Here is an 18,530-nt window from a genome sequence, read left to right on the forward strand (position 1 = left end):
CCCAAATGTCCTCTTCCCCGTGGATCCCCTCACCCCTGGGTCACACATCCCCATGGATCCCCTCACCCCTGGGTCCTCTCTGCCTGTGACAGCTCTTTCCCATGGGTTGTGGTGACCCACAGGTCCCCTCAGCCATGGTTCCCATCATCTGTTGGTTCCTTTGCCTGTGCTCCTCCTTTGCCATGGATCCTCCCTTTTCTGGGTCACTGTCACCTGTGGGACCTCATTGTCCCTGGGCTCCCCTCACCCACGGGTGCCCCCCACCCCATGGAGGTGCTCAGGGTGCCAGCTGGTCCCTGGTAGTGTCCCTGATGGTCCCCTCCGTGTTTCCTGCCGGGAACACATATCCCCGACGTTCTGTAATCTCAGAGGATAAATCCATGCAGCTCCAAAGCCAGGCTCTGTCTGACACGGTGCCCTCGTGGCAGCAGGGAAACTGGGGCTGAGCTTTCCCAGCACCATCCTTGGTGTTCCTGTGTCCTTTGACTCTCCCGTGGGAGTGAGGCACATCCCGACCCTGCCATGCCCCTGGCCCCCTGCCACCTTTGCTGCCATCTCCCATTCCTGAATCATCCTCTTCCTGCTCATGGCCAATGCCTTTCTGGCCATCAGGGATGTTTTTCCCTCTAAGCCAAACTCTGCTTTTCCAGAGATGCTTCCGCGTGGCACTGATGGAGCTTTGCTGCTCTGCCTAATTCTGGGCTGGTTTGTGTTGGTGTTTTTCCACAGGGCTCGCTCTCCCTCTCCGAATCTTGGATAGAGCTGGGATTAATTCGAGCTCTCTTGCCTGAAAGAGATGTTGTTCCGTTTAAAATTCCCAATCCCGAAGGCATATTGGAGTTTGGTTCTAGGTACTGGATTTTTTACTATCGGTTTTTTTAAAGGGGTTTCTTTTTTTAAACTGGGTTTATTCAGGCGCTTTAAACCCCGAGTCTGTAAGCAATTATTCCATTACATGAAAGTCAGGACGCTGAGAAAGATTAATTCAGACCAGATGTAAAAATAAATGGGAATTTGAAATTAAGATGATGTCAGTTCCCTCCTGCTAAAAAAAAAAAAAACCCAGCAGCCTTTGGACTCCAGATGGAGTACACAAACCATGGCGCTGGTTAAAATATCTGCCTGCTCCTTGATTGAGTTTTATCCTGCTTTTTTTTTTCCTCCTTGACTGAAAAGTGGGCTTAGGATATTTTTCCAAAAAATCTCTCCCCCATTGCAGCTGGGGCAGGGAGGTTGATGGAGGCTGTGGCGTGGCTGAGGAGCTTTCCCAGCTGGAAAACTGGAGAGCAGCTCTGCTGAGGGAAGACAAATCTCCCTCTGCCCGCCCCAGGATTAAAAAAATCAGGAACTTGGTTTGGCTTTGTTTTGCTGGATTTGGAGCTGGAGGAGAGGACACCACAGAGGGCAGCAGGAGCTCCGGATAGTCCAGGCATGGATTTGAGTATTTTGGCATAAAGTGGAGCTGGGTTTTGGGCACTTGGGTGTCTGCAGAGCTCTTTGCATCCTGTTTTTTTCCCCTCTGGGCATTGCCCAGAGTGGGAATGGGTTTGGACACCAATCCCACGTAGAGGAGTGTGCCTGTGAGTGGGATATTGGGAATGGGGCTCCTCAAAAATGCCTATCACTGGGAAGGAAGGGTTTGCCCAGGGTCAGAGCATCCTGGGGGTGTGTTATTATGTAAAAGAACATAAACATTCATCGTTGTCTATTATTAATATTAATATTATTTGACATTATTAATTATATCATATTATATTGTTAATTAAATTTAAAATATAACTTCAATTCATAAAGAGGGAGCTCCATGGTTTGGAGACTCAGGGCTGTGCTTTTTGTGGCACGGGGAATTCGGGATGGCAACTCTGGCCCTCAGGGCTGCTTTGTGGTCCAGGGATCCCACAGCCAAATCCCAAGGGATTTACAGCAGCTGCTGCAGCCTGCCCATGGAGAGGGCAGCAAAGGCAATGCTCCACATCCATGAGCATCCTTGGGAATGGAATTGGAGCTCTGGGAGCTTTGGGGCTGTTGGTGCCAGGGGATGGTTCATAAAATGCCTGGGAATGCTGTGGAGCTGGATGGGAGAGCTGGGCTGCCCCAAGCACAGCTCTCTCCAACCCAGTCTTGATATTGTTGTAATCCCAAGGGCTCAGGCAGAGTTTCCCAGAAGGAAATCCGATGGAAAGGGTTGGTTCTGTAGCAGAGAGGGGAAGAGGAAGAGCAGGCGTTGTCCCTCCCTCGCTGGAGCCCTTGCCAGGAGAAATCCATCTCTGTGTCCATCCCTGGCGGAGGCTGGGACACTTTATTTATATTTTAGTGTTCCAAAGGCAGGGAATGAAGAGGCCTGGGATGCCTCTGCTGTGGGTTGGATGGAAAATCAGCTCTTCCAGCCTGGATTCTGCTCCGTGCATGACGAGATAGGCAGGGGAGCAGTTTCCTGAGCTGCCTGTGTTTCCCCACGGAATGTGTTGTCCCGTGGGGCTCATCAGGAGGGGACATTATCCCATGTCCTATTTTGAGGATAATTTTGAGGCTCAGCCATCCCTGTTGTCCCTTCAGCAGCTAAGGGGGAGGAGGAAGAGGAAGAGGAGGAATGTTGAAGAGGTAGAGACAGGCGAACTCCTGGAGGAACTTTCCTTGGAGAGGCTTTTTTGGATACCCCCAGCACTCAGGGGCATCTGCAGAGGCTGGTGGGGGCTGAGTTTCCAGCATCCAAATAGCTTTTGTGGCGGATGAAGTAATGGAATATTTATAACCGAGTCCTTTTTCCCAGTGAAGGTCTCTTTCATCTGCCTCTCTTCATTAGGAGGAAACTGTTGAGTTCATGAAGAATTGGAGACGATTTTAATTACGGGGCAACCGCAAGCAGGAATTAATCTGGCTTTTGGGTTCGGAGGAGCTGCATTAAGGGACGGCCCTAAAACTTGTAATAACAGCTCTGTGCATACCTGTGCCTGTGATGTGGGGTGAGACCCACTCCAGACTCTTCAAAACAAGAAATTCCTGCCCCGTGAATTCATCTTCCCGTCTCGCCCCGCGCTCTGGGCAGCCTCTGGCCTCTGCCTACGTGTGGGTCCTGGGCTGGATCCCTTCCCTAGCCCCTGGGGTGCTCCAGGAGAGCTGGAACAAAAGCCTGGCAGTGGGTTAGAATCAGGGAATTGTGGAGCTGTTTAGGTTGGAAAACACCTCTGGGATCACATCCAACCCACTAACCCACGTCCCCGAGTGCCACATGGCTGTTAAATCCCTCCGGGGATGGAGATGTCTGATAGGGCAGAATTTTTTTTTTTTTAAAGCGGATATTTTGTCAAGCAGGGATGGATTTGGGTGATGGAGAAAAGGGCAGGATCTGCCTGGAGGCTGTGGATCGTGGCTGGGTTGAACAGGGGTGCCTGGTGGGTACCATGGGGGTACAAACCTGACCCAAACCCATGAGGACTGAGACTTATCCGCTTCTTTTAAATCCGACAAAATCCACGGAGAGGGGAAAACGCTGCTCATCCACCCAGCCTCGCTTCACATCCACGGAATCTGGAAGAAAACCCTACCTCAGCCCAAGCCATGCTCGATCCCCACCCTGGAATTACATCCAAATTTATGTTCCTGACAAGAAGCTGCTCCAGCACCTCCATCTGAAGCCACCCCAGGCTCTGCCTGCCCTCGGATGTGTTTGCAGGACCCCGGGATGAACAAATCCCTCGCCGAGTCAGCAGCGCCGGCCGCGGCTGCTTTCCCCAGGTTTTTTGTGGGATGTTTTCTTTGCGGCAGAGCTTTGCGACAGGATTTATCCCATGGCATCAGCATGAGGGATTGAGACAATATTCCAGCAGCCTGGGCCCGGAAAACACGGTGGATCGAGGAATTTTCTCGGCGTGGCTCTGGAGTTATGAGCAGTTTGCAGTGCCTTCCTGTGGAGTTTTAATGCTCTTTTCCCAAAGCAGGGAAAACATGGCTGGAAGACGTGGATCTCCTCACGCTGCAGAGGCTGATCTGTGCCCAAGTCCTCATTCCCAGTGTTTTTTCCAGCTGATTTTGCTCCCTGGATGGAAAAACATTTGGAAAACTGCCTGGGATGGAGGTTCCTGCTTGGAGTGTGGGGTGACCTGTGTCACCCCGTCTGCTGCGGGGCAATCCAGGGGGGGCTCTCCCTGCCATCCAGGATCTTTCCAGCTTGGAGCCGGGAAGGCAGGGCTAGATCTTTAAAGCTCCCTTCCAACCCAGACCATTCCACGATCCCACGTTTGTGCCTCCAGTCAACATTTCCGCCGGAGCAGGAATGACTCGGCGCGGGGTCGCGGGGAATCAAAGCTGACATTGTCGGAATGAGCAGCAGATGCTCGGAAAGAATTTGCCGGCGTCTGGCCGAGGCTGCTGCAGGCACAGCACCCTGGAAAGGGCTTTGTGTGTCCCCTCGCTGAATCCCTGCAGCTCCCAGCACTGGCAGAGCCCCTGGGAAGCGCCTGGAATTGAGGGAATCTCCACAGGGACCGTCCCTGTGTGGTGGGCTGGTGGAATGTTCTCATTCAGCAGCGGGAACTGCGAGGTTTTCTGTAAAATACCAAAATGTACGGTTTGGGGTTGGTTTTTTCCCTCCGATGTCCGCGCTCTGCTGACACCAGCTCGTGTGGTTTAATCCCTGCTGCTCTGGGACCAATCCAGGCTGCAGGAGGAGGAGGAGGAGGAAATGCAGTGGTTGGTGTGGGGATGAACAGCCCTGGAATGCCAGAGAGGGACAGGACTGGAGGGAATGGTTTTAAACTGGCAGAGGGCAAGGTTGGATGGGACACTGGGAAGGAATTCCTGTCTGGGAGGGTGGTGAGGCTTTGGCACAGAGAAGCCAGGATGTGGTGTAGGGATACAATGCATGGGTGCCATGGTGCTCCAACAATGCATGGATGCAGTGTAGAGGTGCAGTGCATGGCCAGGATGCTCATCTGTGGTGCATGGATGCAATGCATGAATGCCATGAGGTTCCAACACAATGCATGGATACTGCACTGCACAGCTGCAATCCATGGATGCCATGATGTTCCGAATCAATGCATGGATGCAATGCAGGGCCAGAATACATCCCACAATCCATGGATTCATGGATGCAATGCATGGCCATGACACAGCTGTGATGCACACATGCAATGCACAGATGCCACAAAATGTGGGTGCAATGCATGGATGCAGTGCCTGGCCATGATGCACATGGATGCAACACATGATGCACCACCACAACGCATGGATGCAATGTGTGGGTGCAATGCATGGCCAGGATGCAATGCATGGCTGCAATACATGGCCACAACAGACCATCCCACAGCATGGGTGCAATGCATGGGTGCCATGATGCATGGATGCACTGCATGGCCACGACACACGTTTGAAATCCACGGATAGAATGCACAATTCACAATGTACAGACACAATGCTCAGTGGTGCAGACCCAGAGTGCCCTTGAGATGGGAAAACATCACCTTCAGATTTCCCAATTTCTGTAAAACCCCAGGAGCTGCCAACAAAAAGTCACCTCGGGGCACTTTTTTTCCCGTGCTGCTGCAGAAATACGTGAATTCCAGGCTTTCAGAAGCCAAAGGCACTTCCATTCAGCCCAAAGCAAATATTTGGTGACAAGGGAGATGCTCTGCTGTCTGGGTGCCAGCGAAAATCTGGGGTAGGAAAAGGCTGAACTAGGTCAGGGTTTAAAGTCCATCCTCATGGTGTCACGTGGGAATTTGTGTCCCTGTGGACAGTGGGGTAAAAAAGAATATTTACCCTCAGAAATGAGAATTTCCTGGGGTCAGTGCTGGGATGGATTCGTTGGCTTTGAGTGGGAATTCCCATCTGTTAGTGCTTGGATTGTTTTGTTTAATGCCAGTAAAGAGTAGGATTGGGGTGAAGGATGCTGGAAAGGTTGTGGTGTCCACAGCATTTCCTTGCCTTTCCACGGCTGGCAGAGAAACCTGCTTCCTTGCTGGCCCAACCGGGTTATTCCCAGCGGATCAACTTTTATTTATTTTAATTATGCCAGGAAAGCCTTTCTTGAGCTTTTTCCAAACCCGAGCCTGGGGGAGAATCAAACTGCTGGCTCAGGTTTTTGGGGCTGGGCCAAAAACCAGGGGGTTGGAACGGGGTGGCTGTGGTGGGGTGTGCCCAGGGGTTTTGGGGTTCACCCCAAATGTGACCCCACACCGTGTGAGGCCATGCTGAGGGGCGGGAGGGATACCTGCAGTGGGATGTGGGGAGCTCAGGGTGCCATCCTGGGGTTCACCATGCTCTGTCCCACAGGGATGGCACCCATGGGGCCTGAGGCCACCCCGGCCCGCCGGTGAGGTGACCCCCAACACCCCCTGAGCCCCCTGCCAGGAGCACGATGAGCAAGCTGCCCTTCCACAACAACAGAGTCATGCAGGACCGGCGCAGCGTGTGCATCTTCCTCCCCAACGACGACTCCCTCAACATCATCATCAACGTAAGGCAGCCTGGGGAGCTCCCTGAGCGCTCACATTTCACACCCTGGGTTCCATCTGGAGCCTTCCTGGCCTCGCCCAGCCGGGGAAATTCACAGGAGTTGTTCCCCTGAAGGCTGCAGCGGGGTTTGGGGAGGGTGATGAGCCCCATCCTTCAGCCCTCGCTCCACAAATCCCTCCTGGATGGCACTTCAGCCTCCTGTAGCCCAGAGAATAAACAGAAAGGGCTTTGGCTCTGATTGGGATGGAGCATTGAATGTGAAATTCCCCCACCTAATGTTTCTTCTGATGGAGGAAAAAAATTTAAATTCCTTTCAGAACTTAAAGGGAGCTTATAAAGAAGATGGAGAGAGAGATTTGGAAAGAGGCAGATAGTGATAGGATAAGGGGAATGGTTTTAAACTAAAAGAGGAAAGATTTAGATTAGATAATAGGAATAAATCCTTGCCTGTGAGGATGGTGAGGCCCTGGCACAGGGTGCCCAGAGAAGCTGTGGCTGCCCCTGGATCCCTGGAAGTGACCAAGGCCAGGTTGGATGGGACTTGGATCACTCTGGCATAGTGGAAGCTGTCCAGGGATTGTAATGAGACTATGAATGTTCTGATTTCTGCCCCCAAAACATCTCCCCAGTGTTTGGCTCCTCTACCACCTGCTGTTCTCGAGCTGCTTCATGAGCATCCCATCCCTGGCAGAGCATCCCATGCTTTTGGAGACTTCCCATGGAGAACTGACCCCACAGTCCAGCTGTCACCCCCATCCTGCTCGGGGTCCTGGTGTGGGGTTGGTGCTCCCTGCCTGGCTCAGGTGGGCACAGATACACCTGGGGCTCATATGGGTTTGGTTTTTTTTTTTGCAGGTGAAGATTTTGTGCCAAGAGTTACTGGTGCAGGTGTGTGACCTCCTGAGGCTGAAGGACTGTCACCTCTTCGGGCTCAGCGTCATCCAGAGTAAGTCAGGGGCTTAGGTGTGGAGATTAACCCTTTTGGTGGCCTCGTTAGGTGACGAGGAGGTCACAGTCCCTCTCCACCCTCTAATGGGTCGTGGTGGGAGGCAGGGGACACTGGGGACACTGATGCCACCTCTGTCCCTCGCAGACAATGAGCACGTGTACATGGACCTGGCCCAGAAACTCTACAAGTACTGCCCCAAGGAGTGGAAGAAGGAGGCCAGCAAGGTCAGCGGTGAGGTCTTGCATGGAGAGCTGACGGCAGTAAGGCCACCTCTGTCCCCGTCGCAGGTCACTTCCAGGAGCTGGGAATGCTGCCAGGGGTGGGGGGCTGTTAGTCAGTGTGGGGCTGGGGGGTGGATGTGCACTGTGACATCCCTGGGGGCGGTGTTGGTGACACCCCTGGGGTTGTCACTCCAACCACGTGGCCCTGCTGGGGCTGCATCCTCCACGCTCCATCCCTGGAGCTCGGATTTTATTTTCCTCCCTTATACTTCAGCAGAATTTTTAAGGTCCCTTCTCCCAAGTTCCAAAATCAATTTTGGGATTTTTTCTCCCCAAAGCACCTTTTCATTATTCCAGTGCCGAGGGGGAGGTGTCAAGGCTCCAGTGCTGAACTGGTGGATGATGGACTAGGAGAAGGATTGCAGCACTGAGGGTGTTGCAGACCCTCTGGGGGTTCTCAAACCCAACCACTTGCTTTTTTAAATCCAAATCCCCTAAATTTCCAGCATTTTGTGAAGGAAAAATGGGTGCCAAACTCTTAATAGAGGAAAAAAATTAAATTAAGCCATCAGTGCCATGGCGGGCAAGGGACAGCTGTGACAGACATGACCCCAGAGATCTGAGTTGAGGGCTGGGGTGTGATGCTGGGATCCCCATGGGATTCCTGAAAATCTCCTCCATTCCAGGGGATTGACCAGTTTGGCCCCCCGATGATCATCCACTTCCGAGTGCAGTACTACGTGGAGAACGGGAGGCTCATCAGGTAGGGTGTGCCTCATCCAGGGGCATTTCCAGGGGTGGCTGTGCAGCCTCAGGGTGCTGTGGGGTGCTGATCACATCCCAAAAGCTGGGGCTGTTCACGGGTGGATGCTGAGTGGGGACAATGCCCCCAGCCAGCGATGACAAAGCCTTTTGGGGGGTTGGGGATATCACGTTTAGGGGTTTAGCACAGCCTGGTTTGAGCTCACCTATGGCTGGGTGGGAGCTGCAGGCTCTGCTGTGGGGATAAAACAATTTCCAAGGGTTTTTGGGGACACAGTGGCATCTAGAGACCTTTCTGGGGGTGGGGATTTGTGATGCCAAGTGGGAATTTTAACATAAACCAGGGAAGAGGGAGCACAGCCCCACCCTGAGGGCTGGCCGGCTGGTGTCCCCTGGCTGCTCCCTCCTCCCGCTGTCCCTGTCCCTCCCACAGTGACAGGACAGCTCGGTACTACTACTACTGGCACCTGAGGAAGCAGGTGCTGCACTCGCAGTGTGTGCTGAGGGAAGAAGCTTATTTCCTGCTCACTGCCTTCGCCCTGCAAGCCGACCTGGGCGACTTCAAGCGCAACAAGCACTACGGGAAATACTTCGACCCCGAGGCATATTTCCCTGCCTGGGTGAGACATGCTGGTGGGGTGGCTGGTCTAAGGGTGGTGAAGCTCCTGATGCTGGGCTGCTCAGAGCCTTTGGGTTGCATCCTTGGGTTAATCCTGGTTGTTTGTAGCCTGGAAGAGCTGTGGGGATGGAAATAGCTGGGGTGGGGTTGGTGGGGTTGGTGGGGAATTCCCTGTGTGCTGCAGGGATGCCCAGGGGGATTCCCTGTGGACATCATCCCACCACTGTCAGGTGCAGCCCTTTGGGAAGTGTGTCATGAGATCCCAGAATCCCAGAGTGGTTTGGGTTGGAAGGGACCTTAAAGCCCATCCAGTGCCACCCCTGCCATGGGTAGGGACACCTTCCACTGTCCCAGGTTGCTCCAAGCCCTGTCCAGCCTGGCCTTGGACACTGCCAGGGATCCAGGGGCAGCCACAGCTTCTCTGGGCACCCTGTGCCAGGGCCTCACCACCCTCACAAGGAAGAATTTCTTCCCAATCTCCCATCTCTCCCTGCCCTCTGGCAGTGGGAAGCCATTCCCTGTGTCCTGTCACTCCAGGCCCTTGTCCCAAGTCCCTCTCCAGCTCTCCTGGAGCCCCTTCAGGTGCCTGAAGGTCTTCCTACATCCTTTTCTTCTCTCTTCCAACCTCTTTTCTGGTTTTGTCCCAAAATCTGCCAGCCTGTCCCTTTTTCACACACATCACTGAGGAGTGACGGCCCCAGGGCCATGTCCCCAGCCACTGGGAGTCTGTGTGTCACTGTCACACAGGTGCCACCAATGGTGTAAGCACCACAGCATGGGCACATGGCTTACACATCCCAGTGGGAAATCCTGCTGGGAAATCCTATTTTATTTTTGCTCAGAGGTCTCTATCACAAATTCCCAATTTCCCCTTTTCCCTTGCAATCACCACTCCCAGGAGCTCCAGGGCCACCATCCAGCCCTGAGTGAGCACAGAGCATCTGGACAAGCTTCCCTTCTCCTCCAAACAGGTGGTTGCCAAGAGGGGCAAGGATTACATCCTGAAACATGTCCCCAACATGCACAAGGACCAGTTTGCCCTGACAGCCTCGGAAGCCCATCTCAAGTACATCAAGGAGGCTGTCAGGCTGGACGACGTGGCTGTGCACTACTACAGGTTGTACAAGGTGAGCCCTGGCCCTGTGGCTTCTGGCAGCTTCATTTTGGGAATGTCCTCCCTGAGGAATACATGCTGGGCTTTTCTTCCTGGAGCAAAGAAGTTTATTTGCTGAGAGAGCGTGAGGTGTTTTAATAGAATCCCAGAATGGTTTGGGTTAAAAGGGACATTAAAGCTCATCCATTCCACCCCATGGGCAGGGACACCTTCCACTATCCCAGATTGCTCCAGCCTGGCCTTGGACACTTCCAGGGATCCAGGAGCAGCCACAGTTTCTCTGGGCAGCCTGTGCCAGGGCCTCAGCACATTCACAGGGATAATTTCTTCCTTACATCTAATCTAAATTTCATGCTGCCACTCTCTGCCTGCATCCAAAGTCACTTTTCATTTTTAATTTGCCACGTTAATTATAAATGGTGACTGGGGCGACTGTGGGAGGATCCCTGGGCTGAGATGGGGCAGATTCATCCACGTCATGCTGCAAATTGTGTATTTAAAACCATTTTTTTCCCATTAGGACAAAAGGGAAGTGGAGGCTTCTTTGACTCTGGGGCTGACAACACGGGGCATCCAGATTTTCCAGGTAGGTGACTGAATGAAGGTGATGGCTCAGCTCAGCTCAGCTCAGCTCAGCTCAGCTCCTGCCAGAATCCTCAGCCATGGCTCTCTCCTATTTTTGCAGAACCTGGATGAGGAGAAGCAGCTGCTCTACGACTTCCCTTGGACAAATGTGGGAAAACTGGTTTTTGTGGTGAGTGTCACCATCCCCACCCTGGAGCACTGCTTCCAGCTCCAGGGTCCTCAGTGCAGGAAGGGCATGGAACTGCTGGAACATGTCCACAGAAGGCCATGGAGATGCTCCAAGGGCTGGAGCATTTTCCTATGGAGCCAGGCTGGGAGAGCTGGGGGTGTTCACCTGGAGAAGAGAAGCTCCAGGGAGACATCAGAGCTCCTGCCAGGGCCTAAAGGGCTCCAGGAGAGCTGGAGAGGGACTGGGGACAAGGGATGGAGGGACAGGACACAGGGAATGGCTTCCCAGTGCCAGAGGGCAGGGATAGATGGGATATTGGGAAGGAATTCCTGGCTGTGAGGATGGTGAGGGGCTGGGATAGAATTCCCAGAGAAGCTGTGGCTGCCCCTGGATCCCTGGAAGTGCTCCAGGCCAGGTTGGACAGGGCTTGGAGCAATGTGGGACAGTGGAAGGTGGAAGGGGTTGGACTAGACGTTCTTTAAGCCTCCTTCCACCCCAAACCACTCCACAATTCCACAATCCCCAGGCAGAGCCTCTCCTAGGCTCAGATATGGTCATGGGATGCTTTTCCACAGACCCCAGCAGGTGACAACAACCCCTCGGGGTAACAAGGAGCTGCAGCAGGACCAGCTGAGAATTGGGAACATTCTCCTCTTTGCTCCTGACATCTCCCTTGTCCCACGCAGGGCAAGAAGTTCGAGATCCTGCCGGACGGGCTGCCCTCAGCCCGCAAGCTCATCTACTACACGGGCTGCCCGCTGCGCTCGCGGCACCTCCTGCAGCTGCTGAGCAGCAGCCACCGGCTCTACATGAACCTGCAGCCCGTGCTGCGCCAGGTCCGACGGCTGGAGGAGAACGAGGGTGAGTGCTCCAGGCTGCCACGGGGCTTGGCTGCCTCGAAAAGCGCCTGGTCCTGGTGCCAGCCCTGTGCCCAGAGCCCCCGTGGATGCTCGGGGTGGGAATGAGCCCTGCTGCCATTTCTGATGTCCCACTTCCTCCCAGTGCTTCAGCACAGCTTTCCCAGTGTTTCTCATTCTGTCTCCGAGCTCAGGAAGCACTTGTGAAAGCATCTTTCTTTTCTTTCCTCTTCTCATCTTCCTCATTTTCCTCTCTCTCCTCCTCCACCTCCTCCTCATTCATTCTTCTTGTCCTACTCTTCTTCATCCTCCTCATCTGCCTCAACTTCTTCCTCCTTCTCATCCTCCTCATCTTTTTCTTCCTTTTCTTCCTCATCTTCTTCCTCATTCTCGTCTTCATCCTCCTCTTCGTTTTCCTCCTCCTCATCATCCTCATCTTTTTCTTCCATGTCCTCCTCATCTTCTTCCTCATTCTCATCTTCATCCTACTCTACTTTTGTTTTCTTCCTCCTCTTCCTTCTCCTCTTGTTTCTCTTCCTCCTCCTCATCTTCTTCCTCTTCTTCCTCATCTTTCCCCTTCTCATCTTCCTTTCTTTTCCTTATCCTTCTCTTTCCTCTCTTTTTTTTCCTCATTTCATGTTCTTCCTTCTCATTCTCATCTTCTTCCTCCTCATTTATTTTCTTCTCTTCCTACTCCTCCTTACTTTCTGTCTTCTTCTTTCTCCTCTTCCTCAACTCATCTTCTTCCTCCTCTTCTTCATCCTCATCATCTGCCTCAACTTCTTCCTCCTTCTCACCCTTTCCATCTTTTTCTTCCTTGTCTTCCTCATCTTCTTCCTTGTTCTCATCTTCATCCTACTCTACTTTTGTTTTCCTCCTCTTCCTCCTCTTCCTCCTCTTCCTCCTCTTCCTCCTCTTCCTCCTCTTCCTTCTCTTCCTTCTCTTTCTCTTCCTCCTACTCTTCTTCCTCTTCCTTCTCTTCCTCTTCTTCCTCCTTTTTCTCATCTTTCCCCTTCTCATCTTCCTTTCTCATCCTCTGCTTTCCTCTCTTCTTCTTCCTCCTCACCTTATTCCTTCTCATTTCATGTTCTTCCTTCTCATTCTCATCTTCTTCCCCCTCATTAATTTTCTCCTCTTCCTGCTCCTCCTCTCCTTATTTTCTGTCTTCTTCTTTCTCCTCTTCCTCAACTCATCTTCCTCCACTCATCTTCCTCCTCCTCTCTTGGTGGGACAGCCCAGCCCAGAACACAGCAAGTTTGGAGCTCCTGCCCCACCGTCCCTAAATACCACCGGCACAGAGCTGTGCCACCACGCTGGGCTCAGGTGACAATCCCTCTAGGTGCCTCTTCCAGGAGGTCCAATTTACCTCGGGGATGATGGGAATCATGCTGACTCCATGTTTCCCTGCAGAGAAGAAGCAGTACCGGGAATCCTACATCAGCGACACGCTGGACCTGGACATGGAGCAGCTGGAGAAACGTTCCCGCGCCAGCGGCAGCAGCGCCGGCAGCATCCGGCACAAGCGGCTCTCCCGGCACTCCACAGCCTCCCACAGCAGCTCCCACACGTCCGGCATCGAGGCTGACCCCAAGCCCCGGGAGATGGGCCCCGAGGATGGATTCTCCGGCGCCGGCGCCCACCGCAAGCTGAAGACCTGCAGCTCCATGACGAGCCACGGCAGCTCCCACACGTCCGGCGTGGAGAGCGGCGGGAAGGACCGGCTGGAGGAGGATTCCCAGGATGACGGTGAGGCACTTTGGGTTTTCCCGCGATTTGGGGTCGCAGGGTGCTCGGAAGGCTCTCAGGGGTGACTCGTCCTGTCTCGTGGTGTCCGGCAGAAATCGAGATGCTGGTGGATGACCCCCGGGAGCTGGAGCAGGCTGGGGACATGGAGGTGAGCCCCGACATGTGCGTCTACATCACCGAGGACATGCTGCTGTCCCGCAAGTTCAACGGGCACTCGGGTAAGGTGGTGGCCGCTTCTGTTCCCAATCCCCCAGGGCAAGTCACACCTTTGGGAATGAGATGATCGTTAAGGTCCCTTCCAACCCTGGTCGTTCTGGGGTTCTTTGGTGTTTGGGGAATTAGCCCGAAGTGTCCATTTGGGATGCTGGGAAAAGCTGTTTGCCCAATGGGCTGGAGGAGAGATGGGGTAAAAAATAGAGGAACGTCTCTCAAGTTGTGCCAGGGGAGGTTTGAGTTGGATGTTAGGGAAAATTTCTTCATGGAAAGGGTTGTCCAGCCCTGGCATAGCTGCCCAGGGCAGTGATGGAGTCCCTATCCCTGGGGGGATTTACAGTCCATGTGGATGTGGCACTTGGGGACATGGGGCAGTGGTGGCCTTGGCAGTGCTGGGGAACAGCTGAACTCCATGATCTCCTCTGGGTCTGTGCCTGTGCCCAGAAAGTTGTCAGCATTTCCAGCTCCATGCTGGGAGCTGCTGGGAGGTCTTTGGGATGCCAGGCTCCCTGGAAGCTATTTTGGGGCAAATCTGGGATGCTTTGCAGTCAGTTCTGGTTGCAAGTGGAGCTGCTGGGCTGAAGGCACCGCATTGCACCTTTGTCCCCGTGGACAGCAGGATCCCAGGAGAGCTGAGCCACCCCAAAATAACCTTTGCACCCTCCTCTTCCTCTCTCCTCACTCAGGACTCATTGTGAAGGAGATCAGCTCCTCCACCTCCAGCTCCTCGGAGACAGTGGTGAAGCTGCGGGGACAGAGCACCGACTCCTTACCCCAGGTAGGTGGGGTTGGGCTTTTGGGGTTCCCCAACACCCCAAACTCCCTGGCACCTCCTGATCCTCCTCTTGCCTCTCCCCAGACCACGTGCAGGAAACCCAAGACGTCGACAGACCGGCACAGCCTGAGCCTGGACGACATCAGGCTCTACCAGAAGGACTTCTTGCAGTTGGCCAACCTGTGCCAGGACACGGCGCAGAGCTTCACCTTCGGCTGCGCGCACGGCCTGGACGAGGAAGGGCTCTACTGCAACGGCTGCCTGGCCCAGCAGTGCATCAACATCCAGGACGCCTTCCCGGTGAAAAGAACCAGCAAATATTTCTCCTTGGATCTCACCCACGATGAAGTCCCCGAGTTCGTGGTCTGAGCTCGTGGAGGCTCCGATGCCACCCTGCTCCCTGCAAGCCGTGGAGGATTGTCCCGATGAGGGGCAGGATGGGAATCCCTGGAGTTGATTCTGGAGGAGTTTGTGCCAAACACAAGTTGTCTTATTCCGCTGGGAGGAGCAGAGCTCAGCTGGAGCTGGCATTAGCCCACCCGTGTTTTCTCATGGCGAGGTGGCCTCTCCCCCTCCTTGCCCCCAGGTGACTCCAGGGTGGCTGGAAAGTGCCAGACTGTCGTGTTCAAGCCAAGCCAAAGAAATGTAAATAACCCTAAAGGCCAGTATGGGAAGGGAGAATTCAGCAATAACCAGCCAGGGATCTCCAGGCATGGTGATGTTCCATGGAGGAAGGCACAGCCAGCAGCTCCTGGAGCAGAGCATCATCCCAGATTTTCCAAAATCACGTGCTGGAGGTCAGGCCACAGCAGTCCCAGCCAGGTGGATGGTGGCTGGAAGCTCTCAGAGCCATTTGCAACTTGTTTTTATCTTTTTTCTTCGAGGGTTTTTTTTTTTTTTGAGAGCAAAACCCCACAACCAAAAAAAAAAGCAAAGAACCCACCCAAAAAAGAAGAAAAAAAAAAAAAGAAACAGAAAGCAAAGGAGGATGCAAAAAAATAGGTGCCCTGTAAGGATATTGCAATAATGCATCCCAAACATTGAATATCTAGAGAACACATATATAAATATATCAAGGTATGTATGTTTATATATGTCTGGATCTTACAGACCCACCTGCATTTTACTCCCACTCTAAAACACCTTTTATACAAAAGATCTGCCTCTCTTCTTTCACGAACTCTACCAACAATCCTATTGGTTTTTTTTTTTTCTAAGCACTAAGGTGAGAAAACAGACTTTCCTCTCGAGGACAATGTGCATCCAACCGCCTTGTCCGTGTGGCTCTTCCCGCTGCAGTCTCCCTTCTCTTTTCCCAAGGCTTTTCATGCGTCTTTAGGTGTCTTACAGCTGGAATAATTCTGCCAGAAGATGATGGTGACGTGCTAGGAGCATCCAGGGGTGGTTTCTGAGTGTGTCCTAGGGAAGCCAGACAGCCCAGGTGGAATATTTGCCGTCGGTACCGGAGGGGGAAGCGTTGCAGAGTTAATTATCACAGCACAATGCCTTTGTAGTGGATATTTTTAATTAGAGTTTAGCCATTGACAGCCAAAGTTTTGCCATATTTTGATATACCACCGTTTTTTTAAACTGGAAGCTTTTCTTAAAAAAGAAAACCAAAAAAAAAAAAAAAAAAAAGAACTCTAATTATTTTATAAGTAAGCACAATCTTATTTTTGTAAGAAATGTCGGGGGAGGGAGCTGAGAAAGGGGAGCCAAAAGAAATGGAGCGTAGCTATAGGCACAGTGCAAAAAAAAAAATCTCTTGGGATGTTGGGATATGGGAGAGCTGCCTTGGGACAGTGGCACTGGCACTGTGTCCCCACCCCAAAGCTTGAGCTGGCCCTGCCTGAGGGGTTTTATGGGAAAATAATGTCAACATCCCAATGCTGGCAGGGCAGGCAGGAGGATTGGTGTCCCTAAAGCATCCTTACCTCCCTAAACCCACATGGGGCAGCCAGAGGGATGCTGAGTGCCCTGCTCTGGTTTTGGGGGACCCCACCAAACACCCCAAAAGCCTCTCTCTGGGTTCCCCATCCCAGGCTGGGATAACTTTTGCCACTCCAGACCCCCACCCATGGCTGGGTTTGCAGTGTGTGCACCAGCAGTGCCAGTTCCCATGCTGGCACAGGCAGGAAAATTCCCCAAATTCATCCCCAGCCCCTTTGTCCCCCCTCTGCCAGCTCCTGCATGGTGGCACCACCACCGTGGGATCCTCACCCTGCAGAAACACGGAGCTAGGGGGAGCAAGGGGATAAATTGTGTAAAGAAATGCTCAACACTGCCAACGTGGGGCAGCTAAACCAGGACCTCTCCTTTTTCCCTTTTTCCCTTTTTCCCTTTTTCTCTCCCCATCCCATTTCCCTGCAGCCAAAGCTGGAGTGGAGTGCTGGGGCTGGAGTTGGGCTGATGCTGAGGGCTGTGATGGAGTTTATCCCTACAAACAGGGGCAGTGCCAGGCAGGAAGGGGACACAGAGATGCCATTTATTCCCAGTTATTCCGCAGGTGGCCGGGGTGGCTCCGACAGGGGCTGTGCCTGCCTGCCCTCGGGCTGTTCCCCCTGCAATAAGGAGCTGTCTGTCTGCACAAAATAGTCCTTTCTGTGAAAGGATCTTCCCATCGGGGCGATGGGAGAGCCCAGTGACTGTGTTGCAAAAGGAACAAAAAAAAAAAAAAATTAAAAAAAAAATACAAAACTCAAGGAAAACGACACGAAAACCCCCGGAGCGAAATTTCTTTTGTACCAATGAAGTTTGTTGTGTGCCTTTTGCAGTACGGCTGGACGTGACAATAAAGTGACAGTTGTTTGCATCACTTTGGCTCTTGGAGATCTGAAATGCTCCCAGGCTTAAGGAGGAGATGGAGCACGGCTGAATTTAAGGACAACGTTGCATTTATTGTGTTCTCTGCTCCGGCAATCCCAGCTCCGGAGAGCAGGTTAAGGCAACTCCTGCCTCAGGCAGGGCAGGGGATGGGCTGAGCCTTTCAATCCCGATTTTTGGTGATTTTTGTGGAAGTGGCAGCCTGTTCCAGCGCTCTGGAGTCGAGAGGAGGCGTGGGGGGAACTCCTGAAATAAGTGGGAGTATGGAATGCCGATAGTAAGGATCCCAGTGGGATGCTCAGGGATGTCCCCAGCCTTCAGGAGCTGTGGGGATGAAGAGCTGGGGGAGCTCCTGAAATAAGTGGGAGTATGGAATGCCAATAATAAGGATCCCAGTGAGATGCTCAGGGATGTCCCCAACCTTCAGGAGCTGTGGGGATAAAGGGTTGAACCCCAATTGTGGAGCAGAGCCACAGGGTGTGTCCCCAGCCCCCCAGGACCCCAATCCTGCTCCCCACCTCGGGCAGGGGACAGGCAGCAGTCGCTGTGTGATGAACAAGCCCATCAGTCCCTTCAATCCCTCTTCCTCCTTGCTCTCCTCAGGAACAGCAGGGTGGGAGTTTGGGAGCACCCAGGGTAGTTTCCCGAGGGAGGAATCTCCTCTGTGTTGGTTAAAGATGTGTCTCCGAGTGGCATCCTGAGTTTTTGGGTGGATTCTCCGGTGTCTGAGGAGGGTTTGTGACACCTTTCTCCCCCACAACACCAGGGACAACCTTCCCATCTCCCACTTGGCGCTAATTAAACTCCTCAGAACATAATTGGCCACTTCTGCTCCTTGTGATTTTGCCAGGTTTGCTGATCCTGGCACCTCCTGCCTCCAGCCCAGGAAAGCTGTTTGTGGAAGGTACCAACACCCACAGCCTTTCCCTGTCCCCATTCCCAGCTTCCGGAGCATCTCTTGATCCTCAGTGTATTTATCCTCTCACAGGGAGAGGGTGTGGAGTGCCAGGACAAGGGGGAATGGCTTCCCACTGCCAGAGGGCAGGGAGAGATGGGAATTTGGGAAGGAATTCCTTGCTCTGAGGGTGATGAGGGGCTGGGATGGAATTCCCAGAGAAGCTGTGGCTGCCCCTGGATCCCTGGCAGTGTCCAAGGCCAGGCTGGACAGGGCTTGGAGCAACCAGGGATAGTGGAAGGTGTCATGCCCATGGCAGGGGTGGGATGGGATGAGATTTAATATT

The 18,530-nt window shown here is 53.1% G+C and overlaps 1 protein-coding gene across 6 annotated transcripts in view; it reads left to right on the forward strand.

Annotated features, from left to right (window-relative positions):
• FRMD6 (FERM domain containing 6) overlaps positions 1-17,281 on the forward strand; it is a 36,518-nt gene extending 19,237 nt beyond the window's left edge. For 3 of the 6 annotated variants that reach the window (XM_085060949.1, XM_085060948.1, XM_085060950.1), the window contains exons 2-15: positions 730-851; positions 6,274-6,457; positions 7,312-7,402; positions 7,550-7,692; positions 8,313-8,389; positions 8,822-9,008; positions 9,979-10,134; positions 10,642-10,707; positions 10,807-10,875; positions 11,562-11,736; positions 13,143-13,478; positions 13,571-13,696; positions 14,378-14,469; positions 14,551-17,281. In XM_085060949.1, coding sequence (XP_084917075.1) covers positions 6,359-6,457; positions 7,312-7,402; positions 7,550-7,692; positions 8,313-8,389; positions 8,822-9,008; positions 9,979-10,134; positions 10,642-10,707; positions 10,807-10,875; positions 11,562-11,736; positions 13,143-13,478; positions 13,571-13,696; positions 14,378-14,469; positions 14,551-14,835 — 1,902 coding nt within the window. In that variant the 5' untranslated portion in view covers positions 730-851; positions 6,274-6,358 and the 3' untranslated portion in view covers positions 14,836-17,281. The remainder of the gene's footprint in view (positions 1-729; positions 852-6,273; positions 6,458-7,311; positions 7,403-7,549; positions 7,693-8,312; positions 8,390-8,821; positions 9,009-9,978; positions 10,135-10,641; positions 10,708-10,806; positions 10,876-11,561; positions 11,737-13,142; positions 13,479-13,570; positions 13,697-14,377; positions 14,470-14,550) is intronic. The other 3 variants (XM_085060951.1, XM_085060952.1, XM_085060953.1) reach the window with 2 other exon arrangements.
• Positions 17,282-18,530: the final 1,249 nt, after the last annotated feature.

Source organism: Lichenostomus cassidix, chromosome 5 (genome assembly GCF_008360975.1).
Source record: "Lichenostomus cassidix isolate B80296 chromosome 5, HeHo_3.0, whole genome shotgun sequence".
In the NCBI taxonomy this organism is placed as follows: domain Eukaryota; kingdom Metazoa; phylum Chordata; class Aves; order Passeriformes; family Meliphagidae; genus Lichenostomus; species Lichenostomus cassidix.